General features: G+C 44.9%; 1 protein-coding gene across 2 annotated transcripts in view; it reads right to left on the reverse strand.

Moving 5' to 3' along the window:
• Positions 1-27,176, reverse strand: part of Ift88 (intraflagellar transport 88) — a 97,081-nt gene that overhangs the window by 10,558 nt on the left and 59,347 nt on the right. For both annotated transcript variants that reach the window (XM_050152280.1, XM_050152279.1), the window contains exons 23-24: positions 18,984-19,090; positions 7,447-7,513 (exon numbers count right to left, since the gene is read on the reverse strand). In XM_050152280.1, coding sequence (XP_050008237.1) covers positions 7,447-7,513; positions 18,984-19,090 — 174 coding nt within the window. The remainder of the gene's footprint in view (positions 1-7,446; positions 7,514-18,983; positions 19,091-27,176) is intronic.

Below are 27,176 nucleotides of genomic sequence, written 5' to 3' on the forward strand. Positions count from 1 at the left end.
AATAAATAAATAAATAAATAAATAAAAATAAAAAATAAAATAAAATGTTAAAAAAAAAGTTTGTGGGTTGCGCCAGGCAGTGGTGGCTTATGCCTTGAATCTTAGCATTTGGGAGTTCAAGGCCAGCCTAATCTACAGACCAAGTTCCAAGACAGCCAATGCTACAAGCGAAACCTTGTCTTGAAAAATCAAAAAAGAAAAAAAAAAGCTATACATCAATAGCTATACATAAAATTCCCATGAGGCTGGCAAGGTGGTCCAGCAAGCAGAGGTGCTTGCCATCAAGCCTGACAACCTGAGTTTGATCTCTGGGACCTATGTGGTAGAAGGAGAGAACAGACGTGTGTGTCTGTGTGTGTGTGTACATGCCACAGCACATGTGTGGAGGGCAGAGACAACTGTGGATAAGTTTGACCTTTGCCTGAGTTCTGGGGACTGAGGTTAGGTTGCCTGGCTTTCAGGGCAAGTGCCTTTACTGCGTTACCTCACTAGCTGTGACACCTCACTAGCTGTGACAGTCACTGCTAACTCCTCGCCTGGGAGGCGGGGAGGGGAGTCTCTGGGTACCCCTGTGGGAAGCTGTCTAGATTAAGTCAGCCTCTGAGAATGTGTTAATGGACACAGCAGACCCACCGTTCCCACAGCAGGCCACAGACCACAGAGAAGGCAGGTCAAGCGCCCGCGTGCACTCGCCCCTGTCCTCCCCTTCTGGACTCTGGGCACAGAGGGTACAACGCCACCAGCTGCCTCAAGCCCCTGCTGCTGCGGCTTCCCCTGCAGGGAAGGGCTGTGACCTGGAACTGTGAACCGGAATAAAGACTTCTCTCCCTGAAGCTGCTTTTGTAGGGTGTTTGGCTTGTCAGGGCAGCAGGAAGAAGGACTAACATTCTTATCTTGGGTGGTCTGTGATTCAGTAATCTGTTTCTGACATTCCTTTTTTTTTTTTTGTTTTTGTTTTTGTTTTTCGAGACGGGGTTTCTCTGTGGCTTTGGAGCCTGTCCTGGAACTAGCTCTGTAGACCAGGCTGGTCTTGAACTCACAGAGATCCGCCTGCCTTTGCCTCCCGAGTGCTGGGATTAAAGGCGTACGCCACCATCGCGGCTGTTTCTGACATTCCAAGTGGATTCATCGACATTTCCATTCACGGTGTTACTGGGATAGTCAGTCAGCACTTCTGTTAAAAGCGATCTCTTAGTAAGCCAGCAATGTGTTTCTTTCCTGGGGCTTTCATGTACTTGTACATGTTCCTCCAGCGGCTGGAAACAAACTCGGGCAGAGCATGGGTGTGGAGCCAGCACAGTGGCTCAGCGAGGAAAAACACAGGCCTGAGTTCGACCCGCAGAACCAACTCAACAAACTTGTCCTCTGGCCTCCACATACATTTTATGACATGGGGCGCCCTTCCGTCACATGTAAGCATACACAATAAAGAAACGATAGAAAAGAATACGGATGTAGTACTAGGGCGGACGGCAGCATCTCCAGTTGTGCTGAGTCAAGTCAGAGCACCGCAATGGCCTATACCCAGTGGAGGCCCACGCCAGACATTACTTTAAAAGCTCTCAGTGTAATGCTGGGCGATGGTGGTGCACGCCTTTAATCCCAGCACTCGGGAGGCAGAGGCAGGCGGATCTCTGTGAGTTCGAGACCAGCCTGGTCTACAGAGCTAGTGCCAGGACAGGCTCCAAAGCTACAGAGAAACCCTGTCTCGAAAAAAAAAAAAAAAAGCTCTCAGTGTAAACTCATTTCTTCCTCTGGGCAGCTCCTTGCAGGTGGGTCCTAGTCTCCTCTCATGTTACTGACAGGGAACTAGAACCAAAGGCTTGGTGACTTGCCCAGGCTCACTTACAATATGGTTTGACAAAGGAGTTCAGGGACTAGGGATTAAGCATAGTGATCTTAAACTCAGCACAAGATAAGGGTCATAGGAGAGGCAAATGTTCTCCTGAAAACACAGAAGTGTATCGCAAAACCATGAAGCTGTTAAGGGAGATGTTTCTGGAGGTAGCTGAGGTGTATGGCGCTAACGAAGTTTGAGGAGAAGGGCATGGACACGGAATCTCAGATCACTGGAAACTGGCACTTAGATCATGGGGCAGTATCATATGTCACCCATCACAGAAAGCTCAGCCTGAGCAGGGCCTGACACTATAGACCTGAGACTCTTCATACACACAGCAAGCTAGGGAAAGGTTACACATTTCAGGGGTTGGGGAAAGGCAAAGGAGAATATATTGGAACATTTGAATATCATGGTCTTCAAATCCTTATGTCTAATAATTTAGTCTGATGCCCATTCATTTGTATAATGTGCAAAGATGCTTTCATAATTCAATGGCAAAATGGAGTCATATCACGGACATGTGGTCTGTAACCTAGATTATCCATGCATGGTCTGGCTTGGCTTACAGAATTACTAAGCCAAATGGAATGCCAGAGCATCTTAACAGTGGGCACTACTGTGCAAAGTTCCGGATGTCAATACTGGGGGATTTTGGCATGTGTGTCCCTCTATCCTCTAATGCTTATCCCTAAGAAGGCATGCGTGCTGCAAAGTTTCTGACTAGGATGTCCAGCAAAACCATCCATTTGATCTCTGGAGTGAAGGGGCTGCCTAAGGTACAATACTCAAGAGACATGACAGTCTCTGGCCCAGCCCTCGGGGCTTGCTTCTCCACAAGAGAAACCTACTCCCTTCCTCCAGGTGACTCAGGTGTAGTACCTCCATGGCAAGAAGACTGTAGCGACCATCCAGACCAAATCTGGGGATCTCTCCATTCCTGAAGGCATAGGAGTGTGGCCTTTTCAGTCTCTGCTTATAATACCATGAAAACCCAGAAAAACTATTGAAAGGTGTTTTCTAAACAAAAACAACAAAAACCGGCCTGCTTTGGGATTATAATCTCCAATTCAAATTTGGACTTTTGCAAAACTAAGATGTCCTTCAGAAAGTGACTGAAAAGTGGATTTCTGTTCACTGAGCCATAGTGATTTCTGTTCATTACAAAGTCACTTGGAGCAAAACCACACATCTCCACTGGAGCAGTTCACATCCAGGATACTGTCAAAAATCACACGACAAAGCACAGCAAGCCACTTCAGTTACACAGAGCAAACGAAAAAGAGCAATTCACAACAGAGCCTTCAGTAACACAGCGCTCAGGAGAGCCCACAGACAGTGCCAGGGAGCGTCGGGCAGTGCTTTACCAGGAAGCATCCTTGAACTGGAGAACGCATACACGAGAAGCAGACACGTAAACAGTTTCCTGACCTCCTAAGTGGAGCCGGCACACTAGGAGAGAACAGGGTTCTTCTCCTCCTTCGTTTACCACGGAGAACAGAAATACCAGGACTACTCTGAACTGTAGAATACGTGGTTCTCGTTTTGGTGCTGACATTCTTTTTTATTTGATTTTATTTATTTGTTTGTTTGTTTATCTTGAGATAGGGTTTCACTGTATAACAGCCCTAGCTGTTCTGGAAGTTGCTTTGAACTCACAGAGATCCACCTGCCTCTGCCTCCTGAGTGCTGAGATTAAAGGTGTGTACCATCACTGCCTGGCTGGATGCTGACATTCTTGATTTAATTTTTTTTTGCATGTCTATCAATATGCTACTAAACCCTGACCCCCAAACTCTGCTTATAAAAAGCAATGCATTTTTTTCTTTGAGTAGTTACAAAATATTTAAATTCACTTGATTTTAGTTAGTTCTGTAAAAACAAAGTTCTGAAAATCCTAGGCATGGTCTCAGTACGTGGGAGGCTGAAGCAGGAGTGTGGCTGCAAGCTTCAAGGTAAACCTGGGCCACCACAGCAAGTGTGTCTCAAAAACACCCACAGCAGAAAGTATCATGTGTTGAGGATATGTGTCCCAGGCAGTGTGGAGGCTGGCTCCATGGCTGTGCACATAAGGGAAGAGGCATCTCAAGGTGAGCCCCTGTAGTGCCAGTGCCAGGGTGAGACCTAAGGCTGGGTACCACACTGGCACGCACTGGGAACCGGCCATGGGAACAACAGGATGACCTTTGCCTGTAACTGCATCACACTTAGCTTTGGCATAGTGGAGCCATGGTTCTCCCAGCATGGGCTGGGGTGCCGCAGCAGGGACAGCAGGACTGGCAGCTCCTCAGACTTGGCAGTGAGACCCTAGGAATCTTCAGCAGTCTGACGAGCCTTCTGCATGACTCTGAGGCTGGAGCTACTTGGAGAAGGAGAGGTGATCTAGTCTGATCCAAAAACACAAACCTAATCAACACACCAGAGCTCTCAGAGGTGAACCCTGCAGACAGCTACACTGTACAACCATGATCCTGACACAGTGGGTTCCTTGTATCCTTTTCCGATCAGACTTTCAAAGCTAGTTTATGCCCCTGTATTTTTGTTTGTTTTGTTTTGAGACAGGGTTTCTCTGTGTAGCCCTGATTATTCCAGAACTCTGTAGACCAGGCCTCAGATTCAGAGATCCACTTGTCTCTTAAGTGCTGGGACTACAGGCATGCGCCACCATGCCTGGTTCCTCCATTTGTTTTTTAGCACATTGTACTTGCTTCAGGAGGGCTTTGTGCAGATCTCTACTGAGAGCCTTTCTTCCCCATCTGATCTGTAGATGTATGGAGGCCGAGTGCTGTCCTGCTGCAGAGACTGCCAGGAATCACGGGTTCACCATGGAGGTGTGGAGAGGCTCGTTCCCTCTAGGAACCCCTAAACGGGAATAACGGGAATGGGAAGGTGGAGCACCTGAGGACAAGAGGGCTGCTGTAGTGGGCTTGCGGGTGTCCTGGGGCAGGGGCGAGGGCCTCCCAAGGCAGACAGAAGAAGGCAGGCACAGCCTGTTTATGCTGACTGCAGGGTGGTGCTGAGAGAGGGGTTCACATCCGACAGCAGGATGAAGTGAAGACGTCGGGACTGACGTGCTTGAGGTGTCAGGAACAGGGAACATTTAAGGCCAGCGCTAGGAGAAGCCGCAGCACCCGGGGAAGGTCCTGGGCAGCCCTTTAAACCGGTGCCAAGCAAACCAAGCGACATGAGGCCTGCGTGGAAAGTGTCACCAGGGCCAAGTTTCTCCTTGGGATGGCTTTTTGTGAGTATAAAGCTCACTGTGTGCTAGCAGTATTTGTTTTGGCCTGAAATGGACTGGATGGGAGAAAGCAGAATTGGTTAAAACTGGCAGTGGAGCAGTGGGAGGCAGGGGCTGGGGCAGCTTCCCCTGACACACAGGCATCCCTTCTCTCAGCCTGACTGCAGAGGAGTTAAGGCCAGTGTGGAAGGGCACTGGGGGCTGGGCAGTCTTCCTGGAGACTGCCGAGAGACCTGGGCTACCTCCCCAGCCCTCCCTCCACTGCAGCATCCTTTACAGAGCTAAGGCAAGCTTTTCAGAAACCCGGGAGGCTGAGGCTTCCAGATGAACAAGCAGCCCTGGAAACGGAGTGCAGGGTGGCAGGCATCAAGAACAGGCCTGTCTTTATTCTGAAAACTCGAGGTGTGCAGAGGTGTTGTCCTCAGAGCTACTAGAATTTTTTCTTTTCTCTTTCTCTCCCCTGCCCTGCCCGCCCTCTTGTTTAGTTTTTTGAGACAGGGTCTCGTTCTGTAGCCCCAGCAGACCTGGAACCAGCCCACTGTTTAGCACAGGCTGGCTTCAGATCTGTGGTAGTGATCCTCCTGCGTCAGCCTCCCAGGCGCTAGGCTTACAGGCGGGGGCCACTCACCCAGTGTGGTCCTGGGATTTTAGTGCATGGTGACTTCTTTCCTAAAGGTCAGCTATGAACGGGATACTCAGTTTTAAAAGAGCCCAGGGCACATATCTTCCTGTTTCTATGAACAAGCACTATCAGTTTGATCTGGGGAACCTTCTAAGTTTCTTCTTTTGAGGGGAAGGTGGGGATGATAGTGTCTTGGTTTGTAGCCCAATCTGACCTAGAGTGCTCCTAGACACAGCAAACTGACTTTGATGCTACCTCCTGCCTCTTAGGCTCAACACCAACCACTCCTCCTCACTTCTCAGACTGTGTGTCATGGCTCCTGTGGCCTAAGGAGGAACAGGCCAGGAGGTAGAGGTTTATCTGGGGAAGATGGTTTGGCTCTTGAGGAACCAAGCTGTCTGGCTAGAACTATATGTCACCAATGACTACAACTGCAAAACAGAGCCCTGGATTCATGGTAGACTCTTTGTCTTAACTGCAGTCCACAGGAAAATCAGAAAACCCACGTGCTTTTCCACCCAAGCAGGCCTGGCAGTGGCACTGAAGCCCATGTCTTTCTAACTGGATGTCAACCACCTCGCCAGCAGGGACCGCATCCCACTCCTCCCCACGTGCCAGCGCCACACGCCTGCATTAGGACACTATAGGCAACCTGCTGGCTTGTCAGAGCAGGGCGGAGTGCGGGACAGCGCTGAGTGCGGGGATGAGAGGACGGAGGGAAATATAGCATTATATTTCTTTAAAAATTAGCTTCTTTAAAACTATTCCATTTCTACTGTCACTACCACTACCTGACAGAAGCGGAGAAAAAATAGAAAATGTACTATAGAGGCTAGAGAGATGGCTCAGTGGTCAAGAGCATTGCCTGCTTTTCCAAAGGTCCTGAGTTCAATTCCCAGCAACCACATGGTGGCTCACAACCATCTGCAATGGGGTCTGGTGCCCTCTTCTGGCCTGCAGGCATCCACGCAGACAGAACATTGTATACATAACAAATAAATATTAAAAAAAAGAAAAAAAAGAAAATGCACTATAATACTTGGTTAACAAATGATGCCACAAGGAACCAAAATCAAGGAATTTAAAAAATGTCAAGAACTTCAAAAGCATGTAAAGTATTAAAGGCTGGCTCACAAGCAGAAGTATGTTGTCAAGATCAAGACAGGATGTGATACACATCCCCTTGTCAGAAGGGCAACGCCGCTGAGGTAGGTTAGACTAGAGATCTGGGCTGTCAGCATCCCCAGGACCACATTGCTTCTCAAGCTGAGTTCTTTACAAGGGAATTTTGAAATCTTTTTCTTTTTGGTTTTTGGTTTTTTTGAGACAGGATTTCTCTGTAGCTGTAGCTTTGTCTGTCCTGGAACTAGCTCTTGTAGACCAGGATGGCCTTGAACTCACAGAGACCCGCCTGCCTCTGCCTCCCCAGTAGTAGGATTAAAGGCGTGCACCACCACCCAGGTGGAATCTTAACAGTCAATCCTCATTCATATGCCCATCTATGCTATTCTCCAACGTGAACTTGACTAATCAATGGGCAGACGCAGGCATGTAAATTAAGAATTAAATATGGCAACATTTACAAACACATATCTATCAGAACAACCACTTGCCAGGTTAGAATAGGTGAGGTTTCACTGTGTACATAAACAAACAGACATAGAACATAAAACATGTAGAGGACCCTCCGGGGTGATCTCAATGTCTCTGTGGAATCCAGCATTCTAGAGCATGGAAGATACTTACCACTGCCAGCACTCCCCTCTCGTTTGCTGCGGGAGCCTCCACCGCTGTCTCTGCCAGACTTTATGCGCTAAAGCAACAGGACAAGGAGAGAAGAAGAAGTGACATTCCTTCAGGACCACACAGAACAAAAGAGTGACGTAAAACTAGCATTACCATGTGACCTCAGGACTAATTCATCACCATCCAAGAGCTGAGTCAACAGAAAAAAGGACAGAATCTTTTTATTTTATTTTTTTGGTTTTTCAAGACAGTATCGTATGTAGCTTTGGTTGACCTGGAACTTGCTCTGTAGACCAGACTAGCCTCGAACTCATATGGATCTGCCTGCCTCTGCCCTTCTGTGCTGTGATTACAGACGTGTGTCATGCTCAGCCTTTACATGGGGACTGGGTGTCAAACTCAGGTCCTCAGACTCTCATGGAAAACTGTAGTATTCTTTCAATTTCTATCCATAGTATATGGTTGTTTTGTGTTTTGCCTAAGTATCAAACTTTTTATTTAGAGTGTTTGGGTTTTTTTTTTGTTTGTTTTTGTTTTTTGCTTTTGTTTTTCTGAGACTAAGTTTCTCTATAGCTTTGGAGCCTGTCCTGGAACTAGTTCTTGTAGACCACGCTGGCCTCAAACTCACAGAGATCCGCCTGCCTCTGACTCCCGAGTGCTGGGATTAAAGGTGTACGCCACCACCGCCCAGCTAGAGAGAGCTGTTTTTTAAGTACTTTATTTAATATTCATACATGCATATAATGTATTAGTGCCCAACCCAACAATTCATCAAACAAATATAATAACTGTAAATATATGAGCAATGAATATTGGAGCTCCTGGTTTCATAAAACAAACCCCAAATGGTCAGGTAGGTCCTGAAATAGGAACAATAACTGTCTTCAGCACTCCATTCTTCTCTCAGAGTTTCAGCTTGGATGCAATAAACTGCAGAGTTCAACTACACTGCAGATTAAATAGACTTCACATATCTACAGAATATTCTATCCAATGGATATGGGATATACATTCTTCTCAGCAGTCCATGGAACAATCTCTAAAATAGGTTACATTCTAGGCTACAAAGCAAGTCTTAACAGCAACAAACAATAAAATAATGTTAACTGTTAACGTCTTGCCAGTTAACAGTCAAATAAAACTAGAAGTCAACAGCAGAAAGAAACAGAAAACACACAAAGAGTTGGAGACTGAACAATAGACTTTGAGTGATCAGCAGGTTGTTGAAGAAATCAGGAGAAATTTAAACATTCCTAGATCAAATGAAATCGCTCTTCATCAGAACCTGTCAAATAAGGCTAAGGCAGTTCTAGGAGGAAAGTTTATCGCTGAGTGTGCACAGGAAACATCAAAGGCCAGTGGGAAGCTCGGTGGGTGAAAGTACTGCCCTGCAAGTCTCATGGCCTGAACTCGATCCCCGGATCCACTCTAGGGTAGAAGAAGAGAATCAGTTCTACAGAACTGTCCCCTGGCTGCTTTCACAGGCGTATTGTGGCATGCATGCCCCCCCCCCCCAATCATGCACACACTCACAGCAATCCTTTTTTTAATTAAAGAAAGCTGAAATAAACAACCTAATGATGAACCTTAGAAAAACATCCAACATACTAGATGACAACAATAAGGAAATCAACTTGTGAGGCAGAATAAGATAACACAGAATTAAATAAAAAAGTTGGCTCTTTGAAAAAACAGAGACTGAAAATCCATAGCCAATTTAACCAAATAAAGAGAAAAAAGACTCACATTAATAACATTAGAAATGAAAACAATAAGGTTATCAGAGTCCAGTGAAATCCAAAGGTTATTATAGAATACACTGAAAACCTACATTTCAAAAGACTGGAAAATTTGAAGAAATAGATAAATTCCTGGACACATACAACTTACCAGAATTAGATCAAGAAGACAGAAATAACTTAAAGAGATCTATAACTAGCAATGACATTGAAAATGCAACAGGAGTCCAACAGCAATGCCCAGGACTGCATGGATTCACTGTTAAATTCTACCATGCATTCAAAGAAGAGCTTCCTTAAATTGTTCTACAAAACAGGAGAAAGAACATTATTCCAAACTCATTCTACAAATCTACATTTCCCTAATACCAAAACTGGGTACAGACAGAACAAAACATTAAGAACACTATAAAACAATTTCACCAGGGCTGGAGAGATGGCTCAGAGGTTAAGAGCACTGCTTGCTCTTCCAAAGGTCCTGAGTTCAATTCCCAGCAACCACATGGTGGCTCACAACCATCTGTAATAAGATCTGGTGCCCTCTTCTGGCTTGCAGACATACATGCAGACAGAATATTGAGAATACTGTATACATAATAAATAAATAAATAAATAAGTAAATCTTAAAAAAACAATTTCACCAATAAACATAGGCATAAAAATTATCAATAAAATGTTTGCAAACTAAACTCAACACATAAAAAGATGACACACCATAACCAAGATGGCTCCATTCCAAGGATGGAGAACAATCCAGCAGACACAAACTAATAAAGGTAATCCAGCACATAAGCAGACATGAGGACAGAAATCACATTACCTCCATACACGAAGAGAGAACGTTTGACAATGTTCAACATCTCAATATAAGAGCCTTGAAGAACCTAGGAATAGAACTAAAGATCCCAAGCAGCCAAAGCAATCCTACGCAGAAAGAGCAATGCTAAAAAAAATCACAACATCCAATTTCAGAGTCACTCCATCATGTGTGAAGACGACTCCTGCATCCTGCACAGGTGGCCCTAGGTGGGAACAGGATTCTTAGGGAGGTGTGAGCTTTCACAGCTACCAAATTATTTTATCCACCGTGCTGTCCCTGCCCTCAGCTACAACCTTCTACCCCTGTTTGAACCCTATTTTTCTAACAACCACTTAAATCTCTGTGTTCCGTCCATCTGAACTCCTGGCCCACCACGGCACCCCTCGTCTGACTCATCTCTCTGGCTCACTCACCAAGAGAAACCTGAGCCTCGGCTGCTTCTGTGACTCTCCTCTTCCCAGGACACTGGGAAATGGCCAAGCACGCAGATGAGCACCACAGGGCATCAAGGATAGACTCAGCATCTCAGCCCATGCCCACAGAACTCCACTCTCTCTCCTCTTCACCCGTGGCAAGTGTGTCCTGCTGCTGCATGGACTGGAGGTGAGAGCATCCTGTAAGGCCCCTAAGTCTTCCTCCAGTTCCTCTATTTGGAGATGCCCCGTGTGTCTCTGCTGGCTCAAGGTTTCCTCTAACACCCTGTCTGTAGAACGGTATTCATCCTTACTCCCAGCTCAACATCCACGTGCACTCAAACCCAACAAATAATGGCCATAGGATATGGCTCGGCGGGTAACAACACTTGCTGTGCAAGCCTGATTCCTGAGTTCTATCCCTGAACACACAGCGGAAGCAATGAACCAGCTCTTGAAAGTTGTCTTCGGACCTTCCGTGTACTGTGACACAGGCAGGCTCACATTCTCTCTGTGGCTCTCCATAGCTCTTTCACTCTTCACAAGCATATTACATTTACAAAATTAAAAAAAAAAAACAACAAATCCAACCAGAAAGGAATCTAATGGGCCAACCACTGTTAAGAGCCATGACGAGGGTTTTGTACAGACCCCACCAAGATGACAAAGAATAGGAACCATGAAGCCTTAGTCAGCTGTTCACTGCTGACACCATGGGGAGAAGTCTGACCAATGGTATCTTAAGCGAGCATTCTTCCTCAGCAGATGCAGAGGAAAGCCCCCAGGGACAGACCCATGACAACAGCAATCCCATCAGGCCATGGGGCCGACTCTGGCATGTCCCCCAGGGATTCCAGAGCTGGCTGGGAGTTGGTCTCACCCTGTCAGTATAGAGAGGTAAAGCAGCCAAGGTAGAGCCAAGAAAAAACCAGAAAGAACTCAGGAGGGCCGGGCTACAGTGCTACCGAGCTACCTAACAGGTAATCTAGGCGAGGCCAGGGAAGAGAGACCTTGTCACAGGGCATAACACAAACGTGGCAGCCAGCAGGGTGAGTGGGCTGAGCCGAAGCACCTCTGAGATGAGAAAATAAAGGTCAGGTGGGAAGTATATTAAGATAATGATGGGGTGGATCTAGAATTTGTACAGTTAGACAAATTCTGAGATTGGAGAAGCTGTCTGGAGAAAGCATTAACTATGGAAATCAAATAGGTACAAAAATATAATTTATGTATGAAGGGTAAATGCAAATGGGAGTTTGGAGTTGGCTCTGTGGCTCCAGAGCCATGGTGTCAGCCTGGCTATGGTGGCCTGCGCAGCAATTCAGGGTCTACTCTGAGACTGATGTCTGATCCACAGCCCAACCCAGATCCATCTAGGACCAGGTCCATTTCCGGAACTCAACAGTGGCTGTTAAACAGCATCATGGTGATGTTCTTGCTACACGGGAGATGCGGGTTTTGTAAATATTCAGAGTCACACTCATTTCGGGCGGGGTGTGATGGAAGACACAGGAGGCATTGGTGCCGTGACAATGATGGCCCTCAGTTCCTCAGTGCTTAAGTGAGAAATAGCCATATAATAGAATAAAGAGCAAACCTGACAGCAACAGACACTGGCTAGCACTATCAGGTGCCTGTGTTATTTGGCTAAGTGGAGGTTAAAAGTTGTAAGGTAGTGTTTTTGTAAAAGTCACTCCCTTTAAGAACAGATGTGTGCCTTTAATCCCCACATGAGGCCAAAAGCAGGTGTAACTGTGAGTTCAAGGTCAGCCTGGTCTATACAGTGAGTTCCAGGACAGCCAGGGCTACACAGAGACACAGAGAAACCCTGCCTTGAAAAAAATAACAAAAGCCGGGCGGTGGTGGCACGCGCCTTTAATCCCAGTACTCGGGAGGCAGAGGCAGGCGGATCTCTGGGAGTTCGAGACCAGCCTGGTCTACAAGAGCTAGTTCCAGGACAGGCTCCAAAACCACAGAGAAACCCTGTCTCAAAAAAAAAAAAAAAAAAAAAAAAAAAAAAAAAAAAAAAAAAAAAAAAAAAAAAAATAACAAAAGAAAAAAGAATGTATGTATTATGACATTTACATATATTTGTGAAAACACCTGGGAGCATAACATGTTGACCGATCTCTACAAGTGGCAAGAGTGATTTTCACCTTTTTATTTTATTTGAATGAAAAGTTATTTAGTGGGTTACAGTGGCACATGATTGCAGCGCGGGCAGCTGGGACGCGGAGGCAGGAGGAATGTGAGTGTGGGCTCACCTTGGGAACTTCTGAGATCCTTTCTCAGTAAACCAGAGTGGTTTACAAAGGAATCTGCCTGGCTTTCCCCAGGTGCTGGGACTGAGCACAGGGCTACACACACACCACGGAAGCGCCCGACACTGCCATCAGCTCTATTACTCTCTCTCCTCTCTCCCTCCTCTTTCTTTTTTTGTTTTTCTTTTTTTTTAAAGATTTATTTATTATGTATACAACATTCTGTCTTGATGTATGCCCACACGACAGAGGAGGGCGCCAGATCTCAGTACAGATGGTTGTGAGCCACCATGTGGTTGCTGGGAATTGAACTCAGGACCTCTGGAAGAGAAGCCAGTGCTCTTAACCTCTGAGCCATCTCTCCAGCCCTGTTTTTTGTTTTTCGAGACAGGGTTTTTCTGTGTATAGCTTTGGCTGTCCTGGAACTCGCTCTGTAGACCAGGCTAGCCTCGAACTCATATCTCCTGTCTTTGCTGCCTAAGTGCTGGGATTAAAGGCATGTGCCACCACCGCCCAGCCTCTAATCCTCTTTTAATTATTTGAGACACAGTCTTGTTGAGTGTTGAATTGTTTTGGTTGGCCATATATTTGTCATCCTCCTGCCTCAGCCTTCTGAGCAATCAGGATTAGCCCCCAGATCCAGCTCTGAATTTTTAAAAGAATATTTATTGTTTCAATAATAGGAAAAAGAGATAGCACTCTTATTTTGAAAACCTCACTTAGTAGGCGGGGAGAGGAGAAAGCAGTGAGAAAGGTCAAGCTAGAGCACAGGACTGGGTACAAGCTCTGTGGTCAGTGGGTCTGACCTTTCTCATTCAGTATCACAGTATCAGAGAGAGCAGCTGAATTAGTTAGCAAGGCCGAGTGCTCAGACAGTGCCGGCCTCTAAAATGCTCCATAAACATAAACTGTTGTTTTCATCTGCAGTGCTGGGGATGGAATCCAGGCCTCCCACACACTCAGCAGGTACTTCAGCTCGAGCTACACCCCAGTCCCCATGGTTACAATTACTGTTTAGTGCAGTTAACGTACTAAAGTTAATAGAGGGAAAGCTGCCACTAGGAACACGGAGGAGACTGTTAGGGTCACCCAAGCTCTTGGCTCTGGCTCTCTTTCCTGTTGCCAACCCCTGCGTCCCTCTTCCTTTCTGATCACAGGGTTAGTTAGTTCTGGATTCTCCAGCAATTCCGGGTAAAAGCCGGCTGTGATAAAAGTAGTCTTGAATTCAGTCACATGGCTATTGCACAGAATGTCTCTGGTCAACTTCTCTTGCAGGAAGAACTCACAAATAAAATTATAGGGGTTAAGAATTACAGCAAAACAAAACAAATAAACAAACCCCTGAAAATCTGACTGGTCATAGAAAACTGTATTTAAAAAAGACACGGGAGAGCCCAGAAATGTGGAAATGTTTCAATAAATTAAAATATACCTATATAGGTATCAACAATGATGTCTCTGAAGAAAATTTAATTACAGAAGAAAAAAAACCCTAAGGATTGTAATCAAGAAACACACAGATAAAGCTTTAACTTTAGAAGAGAATATCCTTAATTCAGAAATTTATTATATTTTCTCCCATAACTAATAATTTTTTTTCCTTGTAGAAACCAGGAAACAGAGACCTGCGCCATAGGCTCACAATCTAAGACCAACCAACTGAGATGGGACCCACACCAATTATTCGAGAAGCTGGCTTTCCCATGTGTCCATCCTTCCTCTTTCAGCCCTTCTTATTCCTTTGATCTATCTCTGACCCTGCTCCTCTCCACTCCATGCTGATAACTCAAAGTTAAGGAAGAGACCACCCAGAAAATGTTTCTTTGATGCATGATGCAAAAAGAAACACTGAAGAACAAAGAAAACAGTTTCTTTTCCTTTTTTCTTTCTTTCTTTTTTGTTTTTTCTTATTTCCTTTTTTTTTTTTTTTTAATGTTTTTGAGACAGGGTTTCTTTGTATAGTCCTAGTTGTCCTGGCACTGGCTCTGGAGAGCAGGCTGGCCTCAAACTCACAGAGATCTGCCTGCCTCTGCCTCCAGAGTGCTGGGATTAAAGGCATGGGCCAAAAACAATGCTCTTATGTAAATAGAATTATGGGTGGAGGGGAGAAAAGAAAAACAGGGAGCACAGAGTCTGTAGAAGTCAAAGGTTCTGAGGAAACTGAAGACTGAGGTAGAGTATGAACCATTTAGGGAAAGCTGTAGTGACAGAACACATCTACGTGACAGTGGGCGTCACAGGTTACCCTGACCCTAGCAATGCAGTATCTGAGGCCCCAGTCGGCAGAGCTGTTGATGTGGTGATAGGTGAGACAGACACAGAAGAGTCTGAGGGAGCCATCCAGGAATAAGAATTAGCGGCAGAGGGCTGGAGAGATGGCTCAGTGGTTAAGAGCATTGCCTGCTCTTCCAAAGGTCCTGAGTTTAATTCCCAGCAACCACATGGTGGCTCACAACCATCTGTAATGAGGTCTGGTGCCCTCTTCTGGCCTTCAGGCATATACACAGACAGAACATTGTACATATAATAAATAAATACATTAAAAAAAAAGAATTAGCAGCAGAGAAAGAAGTCAATTATTTGTTAAAAAGATTTCTCTAATCCCTGAGGGTCCCTGACAAACAGTTTGTTCCTCTGATGTACAGTTTCCATGATTGATTGCACCCTCCCGATGACAACAAGGCTCGCCAGATCCTGGTCTAATCCCCATTAGGGTGGATCCTCAGAAGAAACCATTCTTTTCACCATAAGAAGGGAGCTTTATTTCTTCAGGTCTGTGCTCCTTTATGAGCATACAAACATTCTGATGCAGAGAAATGAAAAGGCTGAGCAGGAACAAGAAGGAAGAGTGGGTCCACTGATGTCACTCTAGTCATTTAAATTCAGTAATGTCCTTTAGTTCCTGGAATATCAGTCTAAAGATGTCAGTCGGATTTTAAGAAGGGTCCCACTACTATAGAGACTGTAATAAGGCGAAAGAGGGCAAGAGAAGATACAAGGGCCAAGGGAGACAGAGCAGAGGCAAAAGTGACTCCCACAGAAATGAAGAATGAACAGCAACCACATTGACCCAACTCAGCTCAAAGTTAAGATGGGATTTTATTAGTGGCGAACTGAAAATATTGTGAGAAAAGGAACTCTAAGTATACTTAATCCCCAAATTTCATTGCTCAGAAAGTTTTTGCAATCAATGTTTCTTTTTTAAGGTTTATTTATTTATTTTATGTATATGAGTGCTCTATCTGCATGTGCACCTACATGCCAGATCAGGATCCCACTATAGATAGTTATGAGCCACCATGTGGTTGCTGGGAATTGAACTCAGGACCTCTGGAAGAGCAGCTGGTGCTCTTAGCCACTGAGCCATCTCTCCAGCCCACAATCAATGTTCCTTAAAGCTTACGCTTACAATAAAGTTAAGCCATTGTGGCCTTGGTGCAGCGGTACATACCTATAATTCCAGCAGGCTGAGGAAGAAGGATTGCCATTAGTTTGAGGCCAACTTGAGCTGCACAGAGAGTTCCATGTATCTCATAAGGATGGGCTACATAGTGAGACCCTGTCTCCAAAACAAAACAAAAGTTGCTTATGAACTACCCCACAAGTGCCAAGAAGCCAAGAGGCTACTTTTGAGGGCGGAGATGGAATTCTTCTTGGAAGTCTAGGAAAGCAGGACCAGGGCCGGAGGCGCAGAAGTGACTAATGGTATCTGTAGAAGTTTGGGCTTACTGTAGATTGTAAAGACTCAGAACTCAGGCATGCTTGTTCAGTAAGAGACTCATCTTTGCACACGCTCCCATGGTTCTGCATGAGGGGCCCCAACAACGAATTCAATTCCAAAATGTGCTTCATTTAAATACATACTTTTTTTGACTCCTATTAAATACATAATATTTATAGAACTTCTCCTTACAGCGGTGCGTGTGTCATGAGCCTCTCACAGCTATGTCATTAGCTTTGGTACGGTGCAGACTGGCTATTACAGCACATTTTAATGGTGTAGCCTCGCTTGGCAAATAAACATCAACTTGATGTTTTATAGGACTTTTAAAGTAAAACTAGTTTGCTCATAATATTTTTACAGGATATTGGATCACATCTGAGAAGCAAAGCCAGCCAGCCACATTCTGCAAGCACGTGAGAATTAGATCCTCTCTACAGCCAGGATAACTGCATAAAAGTCATTGCCTCGACACTAAGCCTCGCCTAGAATTTTATTTCTAGCTAGATGTTGTGGTGCTTGCCTTTAACCCCAGCACTAGGGAGGTAGAGGCAGAAGGATCTCTGTGAGTTCAAGGCAGCCTGGCCTACAGAGCGAGTTCCAGGACAACCAGGGCTACATAGTGAGATCTTGTCTCAAAACAACAAAGAAACAAAAAGAGAGTTTTAATTTCAATATATCAATATTAGCTTTAAGAACATATGTTTTCTTGGTAACGGGCAAACATTCAAAACTCACGTACACGCTAGATGCTCTAGGCTCAGGTGTGGGGGAGGTAGTGCAAGCGGGGACCCTGCTATCCATCTGCTGCAGAAATGCGCCGAAAATGGCTTCTCTGCACTGTGTTCTGCCACAGGGACCTCAGGAGCAAAGCCCTGATGCCACAGCAAGCGACAAACAATCTCTCAGTTACTTCCTCCTCTGGAAAATGGAAATTATCCATCTATCAGTAGCCCTCTGTTAAGGACTCCACAGAAGCCATCTGGAGTCCTATCCTAGAAGCTGCCCTCCTTAGATAATTTCAGAGATATTTCCATTACAATAGAGAGGAAAAAGCAATTCAACTCTGCCTCTTCTTGCCATGCTCGGAACTGAACCCAGGTCCTGCGCACGGTGACTAAGAAAGTGAGCTATCATGAGATACAGCCCCAGCTCTTCAACTCTGCTTTAAATACTGTTCTTCATTTTATCATTACTTTTTTTTTTTATTTTTTTTTTATTTTTTCGAGACAGGGTTTCTCTGTAGCTTTAGAGGCTGTCCTGGAAGTAGCCCTGTAGACCAGGCTGGTCTCGAACTCACAGAGATCCGCCTGCCTCTGCCTCCCGAGTACTGGGATTAAAAGCGTGCACCACCACTGCCCGGCATTACTTTATTTTCTAGGCAAACCACTATCATCTAAACAGTAAAAACACAATGGCTGCACTGGAAATGCCGCTCAAGGGCCTGCAAATGTATACACCATTCTCAGATTTTAGTATTGACAAGTAAAGTTAGTTCTGTATTGACTTCTAAGATATTTCTTCTTTTTTGTTGTGAAAATTGGCATTCACAGTATAGATATCATCACAGCATTTTGAACAGAACAGGTTTTAGTAGAGTCTCCTTCCCATCAACTCTTCCACCCCCTGCCACCTTTGTTTCTCTCTTGTGCCCCTCACCCCATCTCTTTTCTCTTTCAAGTTTAATGTGTCTTATGCCTATCCCCATCCTTCCTCATTACCTATTTTCACCTTCTCTGGGTCTCCTTTCTAGGTTTCGGCGACACACACACGCACGCACACACACACACACACACACACACACACACACACTTGGGATGCACACATGAAAGAAAACAGGTGGTTTTGTCTTACAGAGTTTAAGTTGCCTCACTTAACATTATACTTTCCAGCCGGGCGATGGTGGCACACGCCTTTAATCCCAGCACTCGGGAGGCTGAGGCAGGCGGATCTCGGTGAGTTCGAGACCAGCCTGGTCTACAGAGCTAGTTCTAGGACAGGCTCCAAAGCCACAGAGAAACCCTGTCTCGAAAAACCAAAAAAAAAACCCAAAAAACATTATACTTTCCAGATCTATTCACTGTAGTGATATTTCATTTGTAATAAATAAAGTTTGCCTGAAGATCAGAGAGTAAAACAGCTCCACTGATCAGCCTTACAGACCAGGCAGTGGTTACACACACCTTTAATCCTAGTAGCCACACTAGTTACCATAGAAACCTGGCAGTGCATGCCTTTAATCCCAGCACTAGAGAGGAATATAAAATGGGAGGAGACAGTTCTCAGACTCAGTCTCATTCTGAGATTCCTGGAGGCAGGATGGCCATTTTGGACTGAGGTTGAGGTAAGAGCCAGTGGCTGGCTACTTTGCTTTTCTGACCTTCAGGTTGAACTTCAATTTCTTTCTCTGAGTTTTTAATGAATCATACTTCAATTCATTTTCCAGAAAATTTCATTTTTTGCTACTGTTGAGTAAAATTACAGTTCTGCTGTGATGTAAGCTCCTAACCCCGTGCATTTCAGCTACAGCAGGCTGACATTTTGAAAATTAACAGACAATAGTTTCCGGCCCACATGAGATACCTGTTCCCTCATTTCTTTCATTTTTTCCAACCGCTTGAGTTTTGTGGCATATTCTTGAACTTCTTTTAATCCGATATCTGTGCAGAGACGAACCAAGAAACGCAAACCTAAATTAAAAAACAAAACAAAAAATATTTAGGAAAGGAAAGATGCACAGAGCAAGCCTGACATTTGGCAGAGGCTGGATGCTGACAGCACTTGTTTTCTCCTAAAACATAATTATAGTCAGGCGGTGGTGGTGCATGTCTTTAGCCCTAGCACTCGGGAGGCAGAGGCAGAGGCAGAGGCAGAGGCAGAGGCAGAGGCAGACAAACCTCTGTGAGTTCGCGGCCAGCCTGGTCTACAGAGTGAGTTCCAGAACGGCCAGTCTCACCTCTCCACCCCAACCCAAACTCATTACACCTTGCAGTCTCTAGACCTGGGAGCACCGACTTCCTTGTAGGTGACCTGCCCTGTTATGCCACCAGACCACAGAGAGGGCACAGCACAAGGATGACAACTCAGGGCTGCAACGTTTGTTAATGTGCCAATGACAGATACACACACAAAGATTCCTAAGGGAGACTTGGCTACAAAATGTAGAGTGCACAGGGAAGGAGGAGGAAAATATTACCAGTAAATGTTCTTTTTACTGCTGGTAAATTCATTGTTTTAATCAGTATTATTTACATTAAAGAAGCACACTTTATAGTTGGGCTTGAAGCCAACATCAAATATGTATAAGACAATTACAAGAGAGGGTGGATGTGCACACTCTGAGCTGACACCCAGGTGAGGCCCTGGAAGAGTCCCACACTTTGCCTCAGCCTGTGCTCTTCCCACCCACCCCACACTTCCGCTCCTGGAACTTCTGTGTGTATGATCATCACATCATAAAACAGCAAGAAAATCCTCTCAGCACTTATACACCTCACTCAACATATTTAGTTGGGTTCACACAAATGACTAGTTTATTTAGAGACAAGGTCTCACGCATCCCAGGCCGGCCTCAAACTTGCTAGGTAGCCGAGGGTGATCTGGCTTTTCCTCCACAGAGCTGAGACTACAGGCACAAGCCACCAAGCCTGCTTTATTATTGGTATGTATATTAGAGTTTGCTTTTAGATTTAAGATTGTATTGATAAATTAGCAAAGGTGTGATGATTTATAGCCGTAATCCCAGAATTGAAAAGCTGAGGCAGGAGGATTGCCACAGTCCAGGCCAGCCTGGACTAAGAGTGAGCCCCATCTCAAAAGAACAAAGTTTTAAGATGCAAAGAATGAAAAGCAAACCAAGTGCCTTCTCTCTGACCAATGAGAACACAGTGCATAAGACGCCTGCCATTTGTTGTCTCATTGCTTTGTGACGCTTCTGTGCCAGTTCAAAAGATTTGGTTTCTGTCAATACCAGAGCAATGCAGACCATGGTAGAGCATTTGTAAGTTAAGTACAGGTACAAAGAAAAAATGAGAGTTACTCATTTCTCGTCTACCCTCAGACAGAGTTAAACATTTTAGATATTTCTTTGTACTCTCTTGTTAGTTATCAAGACAATAAACAAAAGCTAAGTTAAAAGCTAGTTTTGGAGGGATGGAGGGAAAGAGTACAGGCAAGACAACTGGAATGGGGGGCAATGTGGAAACCTAGTGCAGTGGAAACTTCCTGGAACTTCCTAGTGAGGACTCTAGTGATGGAGGATACAGAGCCTGAAGAGGCCATCTTCTGTAGTCAGGTAAGGCGTCCAGTGTCCCATATCTGTCCTGCCTGTAAGATGTGCTGGGGCAAAGGCAGTTCAGAGCTTGTGGGAGTGGCCAAGCAATGACTGGTCTAACTTGAGGCCCAAGCCATCAGAAGGAGCCCATGCCCTCACTTCCTGGATGGCCAGGATCTGGAGTTGGATGGCTCAAAGACCTAGGGTAGAACCAAACATGATTAACAAAAGAAACAAGTCAATGAAATGATTCCTAATGGTATTCTGCTATACTCATAGATTGGTCCCCAGCCCAATTGTCATCAGAGAGGCTTCCTCTGGCGGATGATGGGATACTGCCATCAGCTGATGATATAGACACCATAGCCAAACCTTAGGAGCTCAGGGAAACCCAAGGAAGAGGGGAGGAAGAATTATAAGGCCCAGAGGGGTCAAGAACACTAGGAGAATATGGCCCACAGAATCAACTAGGCAGGCCATGGGGACTCTGAGAGACTGAAGCGACAAGCACAGAGGAGCCTGTAGAGGTCTGCACCAGGTCCTCGGCAGACAGGCTGAGGTTGTTTAGCTTGGGGTTTTGTGGACTTCTAACAGTGGGGTTGTCTCTGACTCTTTTTGCCTGTTCTTGGGAACTTTTCTTCCTATTGGGTGGCCTTGTCAAGCCTTGCTATGACAGTTTGTGCCTAGTCTTTTTGTGTCTTGTTATGCCATTTTTGGGTAACGTCCCTGGGAGCCCTGCTCTTTTCTGAAAGGAAATGGAGGAGCAGTGGATCTGAGGGATAGGGGATGTGTGTGTGGGACTGGGAGGAGCTGGTAGACAGGCTGTGGTTGGGATATACTGTATGAGAAAAGAATAAATGAAAAGAAAAATAACCCACTAGTTTTTTGTTTTGTTTCTTTTAAAGGCAGGGAGTCATGCATGTGGCCCAGAGTGGCCCACAACTCATTATGTAGTTGGGACTAGCCTATGACTTCTAACCCTTCTGTCTCTGCCTCCCAGACAAGCAACACCACACCCAGCTTCAGCAATGCTGGGGATCAAAGTTAGGGCTCCTTCGTTTCTGGGCAAGTTCTCTACCAACTATATTATATTTTTAACCCCTAAAAATAAATTTCTAATACCTAAAAAATAGCCATAATGTGTTGAAATTGTGTTTATTTAATTGAAAAAGTAGTTCCAAAATGTACCCATTTCCTTGTGATAAACTACAAAGCAGAAGACCCCACAAATCTGAACTTCTGATCACTCAGAGGCTCCTGATAGCTAGCTCAGTTCCAGCTTCCAGGAAGGCTGGACTGGCTCCCAGGCACGTCAGTTTCTGAGTCACCATGTTCCTCTCTATTGGGCGGAGTACTACACACACAGTAGGTGCGCTGGCTCTGTACTGCTTCTGTCTACCATGACCCAGGTTTACATTCTCCCTCTTGCTCTACTATGCTGCCAGGCTGTTTGTCTCGCTTCCTTTAGTACTGCTGGGCTACAGGCACCTACCATCCTGCCAGGCTTCAACCATACTTCCTGACAGCCTTAGAGTAAGGGGGTATAGAGCACACTTCTCCCCTTACCACAACTACCATCAAAATTATACTTTATAATCTTAGCTAGATGTCAAAAATTAATTTCTTTTCTTTTTTGCCTTTTGTTTCTCAAGACAGAGCTTCTCTGTGTAACTACTCTGGCTGTTCCAGAACTCACTCTGTAGACCTGATTGGCTTTTAATTCACAGATATCCACTTGCCTCTGTCTCCCAAGTATTGGGATAAAAAGTGTATACCACCAGAAGAAAGTGACTGGCAAACTGCCAATATAGGTGTAACTGTCTTTGAAATTTCCTGTTTCATGGAAAAGTCTGCTGGATACTATGGACCAGTAGGCTGAAGATGGATGCCCCAATGTTACAGAAGAACTTTGGGTGACTGTCCAGGCAGCAAGATGTCTCTGTCAATTCTAGAGTTTTAGAAGTTGCTTACAATGCACTTCCTGTTTACTTAGGTAATATTATATCCTTCTGGAGTCTTTGATGGAGTTGAAGAGTAGATAGTAATAATATAACTTTACTTACAAGTAATAAAAGATAAAGTATATATAAATATTGTAACTGTAATTCTTGTTTGAATTGAATTGAATTCTTCCTTTTGTCTATGTGTTGCTTTTATTGGTTAATGAATAAAGAAACTGGCTTGGCCTGACAGGGTAGAACAGAGCTAGGCAGGGGAAACTAAACTGAATGCTGGGAGAAAGAAGAGTGGGGTCAGAGAGAAGCTATGTAGTTGGAGACAGATGCTGGGAACTTTACCTGGTAAGTCACAGCCACATGGCGATACACAGATTACTAGCAATGGGTTAAATTAAGATATAAGTGTTAGCCAATAAGCAGCTAGAGCTAATGGACCAAGCAGTGTTTTAAATAATATAGTTTCTGTGTGATTATTTCAGGTCTGAACTGCTGGGCTGGAACGAACAAGCGACCTCATATGACAGCAGTTGGTTGATTTACCCTGCCCACTCTCTATGGTTGACTCCATTCCCACAGATGTCGTTTTTCACTGCTGTGCTCCCTGGCACATCTCTAATTTCTCCTTTTCTACTACACTGTTCCCTGCAGTCGACAAACAGCCACCTCTTCCATCCTTAGAGAAGCAGCCCTAGACCACTCCTCATGCCCACTGCGTATTTCAGCCTGTTGCTCTTCTGTTTCTGCCTCTACTTCCCCAATGATTTTCCAAAGTCAGTGGCTTTTGGTTGGTAACTTCTATGATTTTTTTTTCTCAGTGCTGCATATGAAATCCGGAGCATCTGAGTATCATGCAAGCATCGCCACTGAGTGACAGTCCCAACCCCAAGTGCCACAAGTCATGGTATCTTCCTGAAGTCCATCTCCCTTGGCTTTGGGGGCACTGTTCTTGTCTGCTCCCCAGACCTCCTTTCTCAATCCCCTATGCATCCTCTACTCCACTTGAATGTTGGTGTTCTGCAGGTCCACTCTTGGACTATTAATTTATGATCTCTCCTGGGATGTCGCACCCATTTATCAACCTCAGTCAGGCTACATCTTAACAATTTAAAGCTAGTTTCTCACTCCAAATGCACACTTCTCCTCAGTGTTTACCACAGTTGTCTCTACATATCATGGTGACCTTGTTAGAGGAGCTTGGATAGGTCAGCCACGTCACAAGACCCATGAACACCTGCCCCACGCTGACATCACCACCCCAACTCTTCCTCCTACGTTTCCTCTACATAAATACTTAAGTTACGCTTCTCTTTCGCCTACTTTCACAATTACTTATTTTGACTATTAAATATCTTGTTTGAGTATGTGCATGAGATGTATGCATGTGTACATGTTCATGTATGTATGAGTGTATGTGTATTTATGTGTTACCAGATGTGATGAATGCATGTGTACATGTTCATGTGTGTATGTGTGTGTATGAGTGTATGTGTATTTATGTGGGTACCAGATGTGATATATGCATGTGTACCTGTTCATGTGTGTTTGGGTATATGTGTATTTATGTGGGTGCCAGGTGTGATGTATGCATGTGTACACATTCATGTGTGTATGGTGTACATGCATTAATGTGGGTGCCAGGTGTCTTCCTCAATTGCTCTCCACCTTATATTTGAGAGAGGGTCTCTCAGTGGACCCTCAGTGGTCTATGCTACATCAGTGTTGAATAGTGTCTGGAATATAGTCTTCATTCATAAGAGCATGTACAAAAATAGCCAATTTCTGATCAGTAAGACACTGAAAGCAGCAGGCCTAAAATAATTTGCAATGTCACAATTACTAGGTAAGTCTTCTGTGTACACACTTATCTCAGTAATCCACAATGAAAAGGTAGTCTATGCTTTGGGAATAATATACCACTGTTGCTCCCTTCTCCCTTCCCACAGAAGAGCAGCTTAGAGGCGATTTATAGAAAATAAAATGACTACTTCCAAGGCTAACCTGAGTTACATAGTAAGTTCTTGCCTAGCATGGGCTACATGAGACCCTGCTTAGACAAACAAATCCCAACCAGTTTAGGTAGTTGTCCTCTGAAATACAGGATATCATCTGTAAGGCTGTAAAATAGGCCAATTTTTAAATTTAAAAAGCTCCATTTTGTGTGTATGGATGTTTTGCCTGCACATATGTCTGCACCACATGCATACAGTTCCCTCAGAGTCTTGATGGGTTCACCAGAAAATGATTCTGTTTCAGATAACATTCCGCAGACTTCCCCACTAAAGCTCCAGCTATGGCCGTCAATTGATTACACTTGTTTTGAAAATTATACAGGCCAAAGTCATCTTAGATATTCCTTACAGTGTACACAGTCATTCATTTAACTTTCAGGGTAACTCTTAAAACCTCTGTAAAGGGAAACAATGTGGCCTTGCTGGCCCGGCACCAAGGCATTGTGGCTGCTCCAGAGATTTTCATCAGGAAGCAATTCTACCCTTGAAGGGGCATTTTGCCAAGCCTGGAGACTTCAGGTTTCAACAAACGGGGCAGGAGTACCACTAGTAGGTGAAGGCTGAGGACGCTGCTTACGTAACCTGCTGGATGGTCACATTCTAGGATCAACTATTGGGGCACAAAGGTCCTTGCACCCACAGATCTCTAGGGAAACTAGGAATGTTAAGCACACTGGGTTCTCTTCTCAATGGTCCTGATATCTTGTCCAGAAGGCTGGGAGTGGATTTTGTTAATAAGCTGGTAACCGTTTTGCTATCTGTGGAGAAAGAAAGTGGGTGTGGCAAACCTTACCCACCTTTTGCTTAGAGACAGACCTCACCCAAATTCCCCAGAATGATTATCCTAATTCTTCTTTCCCTAGAACACTATATAGTCACACTCGAGCTTTACTGTGCACCTGGAATTAGACTGATTATTGCCCGGAAACCTTCCCCCAAATTGTACTATGTTTTAAATATGCTGACAGCGAACAGCCTGGCATTGGATGCCCAGAAGTCTCTGATCCAGGTTGATGAGGTTTTCATTCTCGTCTTTCTTGAGGTTCACTTCCCTGTCTGACACCTGCAGAGGATCCCTTCAATGAACCAGGTGGCAGGCAGGCAGGTTCCACTTTCAAATACTGTCCCTGGACTTCTTGCTCCTGAATGGTCTCTAAAGTGACTGAGACTAAAAACCACACAGAAAGTTTTTTTTTTTTTAAAGGAGCAGGGAAAATAGATGCCTGGGTCCACTGCAAACTACAAATCTGTACTTTTTAAGAGTTGTACAATAATGGCCCTGTAGGCCCTTTCCTCCTCCTCCTCCTCCTCCTCCTCCTCCTCCTCCTCCTCCTCCTCCTCCTCTTCTTCTTCTTTTTTTTTTTTTTGGTTTTTCGAGACAGGGTTTCTCCGTGGCTTTGGAGCCTGTCCTGGAACTAGCTCTGTAGACCAGGCTGGTCTCGAACTCACAGAGATCCGCCTGCCTCTGCCTCCTGANAGTGTTTTTTTTGTTGTTGTTGTTTGTTTGTTTGTTTGTTTGTTTGTTTTTGTTTTGTTTTTCGAGACAGGGTTTCTCCGTGGCTTTGGAGCCTGTCCTGGAACTAGCTCTGTAGACCAGGCTGGTCTCGAACTCACAGAGATCCGCCTGCCTCTGCCTCCTGAGTGCTGGGATTAAAGGCGTGCACCACCATCGCCCGGGCTAGGAACCTACTTCTTGATCCTGCATCTCTTCTCAGTCCTTGGCAGTGCAGCTCTTCCAAGTGCCAGGTAGAGACTCCACCTGCTCCTTGGATCAGGCTGCATCATCAGAAACCCGAGCTCAGGAGAGGTGTGTTTACTGTAATGTGCTGCCTGTATTTATTATTTTAGAGAACAAGATGAAAAAGACTTTTCAAAGATGTTCTCTTCACTGCAGCGCTGATCTCAGCACCGCCCACGCCTCTCAATGACTATCCTCACCATGAATGAAGAGATTTCTTCTCAAGGAATTGCCTTTTGTTTCCTAACAAAGATGGTAAAAATTCCAAATTGACTATGACTTTCCTCTTTTCTTTTTGATTTTTCGAGACAGGATTTTCTCTGTGCAGCCCTGGCTGTCCTGGAACTCACTACGCCAAGTGGAAGAGGCTGGCCTTCAACTCAGAGATCTGTTTGCCTCTGTGCTGGGATCAAAGGTGTGAGCCACCAGCACCCAGCTGACCTTCCTCTTTGACTAAATGCAACTCAGGACAAAACTGACAATTAGTGGTGAGATGCAGCAATGAAGATGGCTGTTTTCTCTTTCCTTAGCCCAGATTTTGCACTAATCCTGCAGTAATCGGTCTCCTTGTCACTATGGCAGGACCGGGCACAGCGACAAGAGAGGCGGCACATGGATACTTCTGCAAAGCTCATTTCACAACTCACAAGCAAGTAACATGTCAGGATAGCATTTTAAATCTAGGGGTGGGAGAGACGAACAGTCAGTAAAGCGCTCGCTGTGCAAACATGAGGATCTGAGTTTGGTTCCCCGGAACACACAACGGAACATCACGCACGGTGGCACAGAGTTCCAGTG

Source organism: Alexandromys fortis, unplaced genomic scaffold (assembly GCF_014885135.2).
Source record: "Alexandromys fortis isolate MF-2015 unplaced genomic scaffold, M_Fortis_MF-2015_v1.1 scaffold_75, whole genome shotgun sequence".
In the NCBI taxonomy this organism is placed as follows: domain Eukaryota; kingdom Metazoa; phylum Chordata; class Mammalia; order Rodentia; family Cricetidae; genus Alexandromys; species Alexandromys fortis.